The sequence below is a fragment of the Antrostomus carolinensis genome, unplaced genomic scaffold, assembly GCF_000700745.2.
Source record: "Antrostomus carolinensis isolate BGI_N321 unplaced genomic scaffold, ASM70074v2 scaffold30887, whole genome shotgun sequence".
NCBI classification, from domain to species: Eukaryota; Metazoa; Chordata; class Aves; order Caprimulgiformes; family Caprimulgidae; genus Antrostomus; species Antrostomus carolinensis.
In genome coordinates, this window is record NW_010330023.1 from 3,807 (window position 1) to 11,296 (window position 7,490).

General features: G+C 41.0%; 1 protein-coding gene across 1 annotated transcript in view; it reads left to right on the forward strand.

Annotated features, from left to right (window-relative positions):
* The window catches only part of LOC104528718 (methyltransferase-like protein 2), a gene marked incomplete at its 5' end in the record, with an annotated part of 11,215 nt that overhangs the window by 2,290 nt on the left and 1,435 nt on the right, over positions 1-7,490 (forward strand). Inside the window, 6 exons of the mRNA XM_010172805.1 lie at positions 1,766-2,127; positions 3,661-3,710; positions 4,229-4,289; positions 5,474-5,613; positions 6,717-6,823; positions 7,023-7,088. Coding sequence (XP_010171107.1) covers positions 1,766-2,127; positions 3,661-3,710; positions 4,229-4,289; positions 5,474-5,613; positions 6,717-6,823; positions 7,023-7,088 — 786 coding nt within the window. The remainder of the gene's footprint in view (positions 1-1,765; positions 2,128-3,660; positions 3,711-4,228; positions 4,290-5,473; positions 5,614-6,716; positions 6,824-7,022; positions 7,089-7,490) is intronic.

Sequence of the window (7,490 nt, forward strand, 5' to 3'; positions counted from 1 at the left end):
AGGATTTCCAGCCCCGGCAGCCTTGCATATCCCTGCTAGTACATGAAGAAGTGACAATTGAGGAAGGAGTGTGCCAGGGTATGAATCAATAACACTTCTTCCTCTGACATTAGCAGTCATTGAGTTCTCCTATGCAAATAGGAAACTGACTTGACCCTGTTTACCTTGAGCTATGGTGAGATGATGGAACAAACTTACTACTCTAGTCTAAAGCCAGACATGAAAATTTCTTTTGGCTTGGGGTTTAAGGACAAGGCTTCTTAAAAGGAGAAAATCCTTGTAGTTGAAGTAAAGAGATTATTTTTATATATAGCTCTTTGTGCTTCAGGGATAGATCCTACTAGAAATATACATACAACTGATTTCTGGTTCTTTGTTAAAGCCATTTTTGTCTACATTTTTCCAGGTGTACTTGGTTGAATTTCCTGTCTCCCTTTAGACATCTAAATATTTACGTGCTTTTCAGAAAGACTAATAAATAAACTGCAGTTCAGATAATAATACTAATCTCCGATTTTAAGATGCTTGCTTTTTCTCTTAACCATACTCTTAGTAGATGTTGGGGAGAGGTTATCCATGCTCACATACACTCATCATCTTTAATTGTGGGAGAATCGTTTGCATCCAGTAATGCACTTCTTGTTGTGCAAAGATGGCTGTGGACTTACATGTTATTGAAATACAGTTGGGATCTCTAGCCATGGATGTTAATGCATCTAGGTGATTACAAGCATAGGATGCTTTAATTAGCTTTTAATTTCCCAGGACAGAGACCTCATCACATTAATAAGAATTCAGGAAGCCGGTTGGACTCATAACTTCTTATGGAAAAAATAGTTCCCCTAGAACTGTGCGTGGTCTGAAATCTGTGAAGGTGTGTGGACATAATTCTGTGTGTGACTCGAATTTCTTCAGATTATGGCTTTGTTAAGAGTTCTTTCAGCTTTCTGTAATACTCCTCTTGCTATTGGAATGTATCCACTTGGTGTAAAAATGATAATGCTTGCTGCTAAAGTTAATTGTTATCATCTTTAGTCTATCCACCTTAGCTCTTCAGTAGCACTTCAATGACAGTGGTCACTCCTGGTGATTCCCCTTTTTTGAATTGATCTCGTAAATGTGTGATGCTCTAACATGCACAGAACTGTGGAAAACAAAGCGCTGGAGACTGGACTCTAGCAATACTTGTGTAAAACATGCTGTCCTGTATCTTGGAGTGTTGTGCAAATGCTAATTGAGCTTTCTGCCAGGCCTCTATACTTGACTAATTTTTCTGTTTCTCCATCTGAAAAAAGGGATAGCATGTTGGACAGGAGCTCTTCAGCTCCAGGCAGCTGGAGCTCATAGAATTCCTTAGAAGTTGTAAGTGCTTGACACTTAGTGTCATGAGGCTCCAAATGAATTGTTCCAGTGAGCTGAACAAGTTAGTGTTAAAGATGGAAGTAGAACCTGGATTTCTTCATTCCAGTCTCCTTCAAAGAGGCCTTTTCTGTTGCCAGCTTCCTTTAAATCCTACCAGGAGACATACAGTTTCCTCTTCTATATCTTCACCCTTTTTTAGTCCTAACAAAGTGACTGTGGGGAGGCAGGCTGTGTGTTTATGTTGGATGGCACAATTTAAATAAAGGTGATTTTCAATCAATAACCTTACTTATTAAAGCAGATTGCTGAATAGTTGTCTTCAGTGATCCCTCACTGTCTCAACTGATTAAACTCTGAGACCTTCTGATTTGACTGCTGGTGACATTTTTGTTTGTGTTCACAGAGGAATATGAGGTGAATGCTAAGAGGTACTGGGATGACTTTTATAAAATCCATGAAAATGGCTTCTTCAAGGACAGGCACTGGCTGTTCACTGAATTTCCTGAGCTGGCATCTAACAGGAACCCAAGGCAAAATGGAGATTCTGTGCATGAATTTACTAACAAAGAAGAATCCAACAATGAAGGGCTGGGAAGCCTTGAAAATGGACATTGTTCATTGGAAACCAGGGCAGAGAATCAGTTAAACCTGATAAAAAGCACACCTAAGATCTGCACAGAGGAGTTGGCTACACAGAAGCGTAGTGAGCTGAATCAAAGTGATGGAGATTACCCAGGATCATCTGCATCTTACCGTATATTAGAGGTAATAGCTGTAAAACAGAGTCACACATCAAACAGTCCCTTGTATCAGTGTTAGAGTGACTGGGACATAAAAATATATTTCATTGGCAAACAGCAAGTGCATGGGACAATTGCCTTAAGTCAGTAAAATGCAAAAAACAGAGGGTGGCTTAGAACTGAATTAAATGTGTTGGGATTCTTGTGGGTCAGACTGTGAATTGGCAGAGCACAAGGGCGAGAAGAAGTTTCCAAGTTTAAAAGATAAACTGTTACTATCAGATGCTGAAACACGCATTTAAAAGTCATCTTTTGAAGAAGCTGATCCTTCTACTTGTCTGTATAAAGCTTGCCCTTGTCATTTCTGCTTTGCATGTTTGTGCTGACTCTTGTTTACCTCGGGAGATGTGAAACAAAACAATGAAACCAAGAATGCAAAGATGCTGTTTGGTTTGCTCCTTATGGCCCATGTAATAATGGAGAATCTCAGACTGACACAGGGTTTGTCCTAGAAAAATCTGTAGGACTTGTCAATATTAAACTCCTGACAGCTGGTAATGACCTTTTGCTCTGCCACCTCTAGTTTCTTCACTGTATGTATAACTGCTTTCATTGAATGCTTCATGTCCTGTGGAAGTTCTGCCCTTCCAGGAAGAGTCAATATGAACTGTCCTTTCGATTTTTTTATTTAATTCAAGGCTTTAAGACTTCCCTATTCTTTGATGTTCTTGGGTCATTGTGGCTTTCCTTTCTCACCCGAGTACTTTCAGTAATATCTGTCACTGCAAGCCATCAGTGGTGGTTTCCACTCAGTCTTATTTCAATTTTACTGATTCCTTAAACATTCAGAAGCAAATTCCCTAAACCTAGTTCATAGAATCATAGAATGGTTAGGATTGGAGGGGACCTTAAAGATCATCTAGTTCCAACCCCCCTGCCATCAGCAGGGACACCTTCCACTAGACCAGGTTGCTCAAAGCCTCATCCAACCTGGCCTTCAACACTTCCAGGGAGGGGGCATCCACAACTTCCTTGGGTTATGTGAGCCATCTTCAAATGGGAACAAGTAGAAGGAATAAATAAGGCAGAATCATTGAAGGCCTAGTTGTAATTTGAGGAAGAGCCATCTAGTGAAGGAAACTCTGAAACAGCAGGATGTAATTATAGTAAAGCAAACTTCTTTCTCCATTGCTCTGATTTTCTCTTTGGAAGTGAATGCAACTAATCCGTGGCCTTTGCCAACACTTCAGTGACTCATACTGGTTAGGAGTCCAGCAATAACAGTTTTCAAAAGAGTCACAATATATAGCTTGTTAGTAAGATTTCTACGAGAACTGGCTTCATGGTTTCCCACAAATGCTTATATGTAATCCTCCCTCTCAGAGCTGAACAGATTCAGGTCTCACAGTGAGATTTGCAAATGGTCACTGCTGTGTTCAGTTGTTACTTGTGAGTCGTTCTTTGGTCCATGGCTGCAGAAAGATTGTTTGAAACTAACTGCATGGGACATGCTGAAGAAATTATTTTCACTCTGTGTACATCTGCTTTGTTTGTGCAGGTTGGCTGTGGTGCTGGAAATACAGTCTTCCCAATTTTGCAAACCAACAAGTAAGTAGTTCTCAGTAGGTTTTTACGTGCATGATATACCAGCCTCTGAAAAAAAATTTGGAAGAGTCTTGCATGTATTCTTAGTTTAGACAAGGAAAAGTCTTGCATGTGTTCTTAGTTTAGACAATCTCAGAGAAAGGCCAGATGCAAATGGTACCTTTGCCACATGCAAGTTCAAATTACTGTGTTTGGAGCTTGGAAATCTTTGGTCTTAGGATGCAACCAACAAAACATGATGTGACTTTACATGTTTTATTCTGAAGGCATTTTCCTACAGGCCTTAGTGTCTGTCTTTCCTTTTCTGGAAGGACAAGCAAGCAGTCAGTTCTGTATGAGAATAACTGAGGCATAAAAGAGCAACGTGATCCACCAGATTTTGCACAAGGCATTATTGACAGAGATAGACTGAAGTCCAAGATTTCTGGCTCCCAATTCTGTGCTCTGTGCATTTGAGACACTACTTAATTCCTGTGGAGCACCCTTCTATAAATGATGATAGCTTATTTTATTTATTTCAGTGACCCAGGCCTTTTTGTTTATTGCTGTGATTTTTCTACAACAGCTGTGGATCTTGTCCAGGTAAACTCAATGGTGACTTATGAAGGTAGGAAGTACATGATGCCAATTGCACATTAACACAAATATATCACAGCTGCCACTGGCTCTCTAGCTGTGTTGGCAGCTTTCTTTTTTTAGCTAAGCCCTGATGCTGACCCTTTTACTGGTAAGTCAGGAAAATGAGCCATCAAAGACTGTAGAAATGAGAGAAGTTGGGAGTTCTCAAAATGTCACATTGGCAGCACACAAGTCAGCCAGATTTTCTTTCCCCTGTGGTTGGCAGTACTTTTCTAAACCCAGTGCTCTTTTAGCTGAGTAACTGCTTAACCTTGAAAACATTCAGGCTATTTTTTAACAGGAACTGAAGCTGGTTTTGGTTTGTGTGTGTGTTATTGTCACTGCAGTTCTGGGAACATGGTCTGATTGCTTCTGCACAGACAGCTGAAGAGGGATACTGTTGTCTGTGGAGCAGGAGGCTGGAATTTAGTCTAAGGACAAATATTACTAACACAAATTTCAGGTCAGAACAGAACTGAGAATATATGAAGTATCGAATGTAATCAGTCATTCTGTGAGATGAGATGGGAAGCACAGCAGCAGAGGCAGCATGCCATTTCATCCTCTTCAGCTGACACAAGCACTGTTTATAGAGGCTACTGCAATCTGTAGCAGCAGCTTTAGAAAAATATACAACTTCCTTTAGAAGTCTCAATGTGATTTTTAAGAGGATAACTTTAGGCAGCCAAGTTTGATATTTGGGGGATAGGGAGTAGTCTGCTTGTAGTTGAAATGAATATTGATTTTAGTGATGCAGAGAGAGGCCCTGATACTGTTTACTTTTGTAAAGATTTACAGTTTAACAGTGTAAATCCCTCACTTCTTACCACTATTATTGGAAAATCTGACCTTAAAATTGCAATAATCCCTTAATCTAGTTTGGGGTTTTTGGCAGTGCTGATTTTCTGAATGTAACAAGTTCAAATCTCATTGTAAACCTCCCCAGTGTATTTATTTTTCAAATTTCACCCCTGTTCCTTGTCTGACCAGGTAACTTACCTGATCCCATCTGCCTTAGTCCAGTGAGGCTGAAACAGATCTCTGGACGCACCACTTTATTATTTGAAAGTTAAAATGTTCTCATGTCCACATAATACTGAGATCAGGGTTTGCTGCTAATGCTCTAATTTCTCTCCCCTTAAATACAGAACAATGTGGAATATGATTCTTCTCGCTGCTTTGCGTTTGTCCATGACCTGTGCAATGACCAAAGTCCTTTCCCAATGCCAGACGAGAGCCTTGACGCTGTTATTCTTATCTTTGTCCTCTCAGCGATTCTCCCAGAGAAGTAAGTTTTAATAATTATTTCTGGTTGCAGAAGATAATGCATAGAAAACTGGAATTCTTCAATAGTAGGTCCCCTCATAGCAAGGAAAATTAAAGTTTGTTCTGTGTCTGGTTCAGTTTTGCATTAAACCTCTGAAAATGAAATTTGCAGGTACTTCCTGTTGTCACAAATTCTGGTATTGGACAGGTGTGATTATATTGGTTATAGGTGAAGTCTTGCTGCACTCACCGTTGCTCACCTGTTCTGAACCCCGGCCACCCTGAGCACTCAGCACCCATTTATGGAAAGTATGCTACTAGATTTTAAGGCTCAAAGGCTAGATGAATTTCTCAGATGGGAGGTGACAAGAAGGGAGGGTACAGGTTCAGAAAACAGTTAAGAAAAGTGCAGTGATCTTCACAGAATGTCAGGGATTGGAAGGGACCTCGAAAGATCATCCAGTCCAACCCCCCTGCCGGAGCAGGAACCTAAATGAGATCACACAGGAAGGTGTCCAGGCGGGTTTTGAATGTCTCCAGAGAAGGAGACTCCACACCCTCCCTGGGCAGCCTGTCCCAGGGCTCCGTCACCCTCACTGTAAAGAAGTTTCTTCTGAAATTTAAGCAGAACCTTCTGTGTTCCAGCTCACACCCATTGCCCCTTGTCCTTGGGCATCACTGAGAAGAGATGACAAGTGATCAAGACTTGATCTTAGTGTGACAAGTGTGTTACAACCCACATTAGTCTCTCTTTTTTGTTCCCTTTGGTTTTACTTCACAGCGTTTTTCTCCAGGTTCATTTATTACTTGTTTTACAGAAACTAGTGGAGCTACTACTTTTGTAACTAGTAAGAGAGAGCAGTTCATCCCTGCTGTGGCAGGGTAAGTTACTAAGTTATCATTGTAGGTAAAAAAAGCACAATTGAGGAGTGTCAGAAATAAGGCAGCCAAATAAAATCAACACACCTAATTCTGAGAGAGCTCAGAAAGGTGCTGGCTTCTCATAGTTCTTTGTATGAAGCTGAAACATACATAAAACTTTATACCTTCTTATTGGAGAGTAGGCTGAGGAAACAAGCATCATTTTGTAGAATGTTGAATACTTCTGTTCTGTTCTTTCCTCAGGATGCAATGCATCGTTAACAGACTCAGTCGCCTCCTGAAACCAGGAGGAATGATTTTGTTACGAGATTACGGCCGTTACGATCTGGCCCAGCTTCGCTTTAAAAAAGGTATTTTTTTTTCCCTTGGGGAGTTTTGCCAGATCACTAACAGGTGATGCTTCTCTGGAGTAGTGTCTACCCTGTTTAGGAGGCAGCTCATTAATTCCCCTTAAGCACAGTATGTGCTGGGAGAAGTGTCTCTTGTTGGATGGCAGTTGTTGATTTTTAAATGATAGCTGGTAACTGTTTAAATCCCTCTTGCCCTTAGGTCAATGTCTATCTGATAACTTCTATGTGAGAGGTGATGGCACCAGAGTCTACTTCTTCACACAAGGTAGGAAGCTAGAAAACACTCCTCTTGACTCGTCACCTCTTTTTGTCCCTGTGCCCTCAAGTTTTGCCCACTAGCTCTTTCCAACCTGTCTTTCTTGGAGCAGTGTGAAATGTTACGTGTCTTCCAGTTGCACGGGTACCTGGGCTTGTCACTTGCTGATGCAAATACAGCATGGTGAATTCCTGAGTGGAAAATCCTTTTAGAGAAAGACTAGTGTGTTTGCTACACTGGGAGGGGTGGGATTGGAGGAGCTCTCCTTGATTCTTGTTGCCTGCAGAAGATGGGAGTGAGATGGACACCACTTGAAGGAACTTAACTTTAATGTTGTCCTATGAGGAAATAAGGGCATGGTTCAGCGTAGAGCTGAGGCAGCCGCTCCAGTTCTGCTGCTGCTTGGTGTTC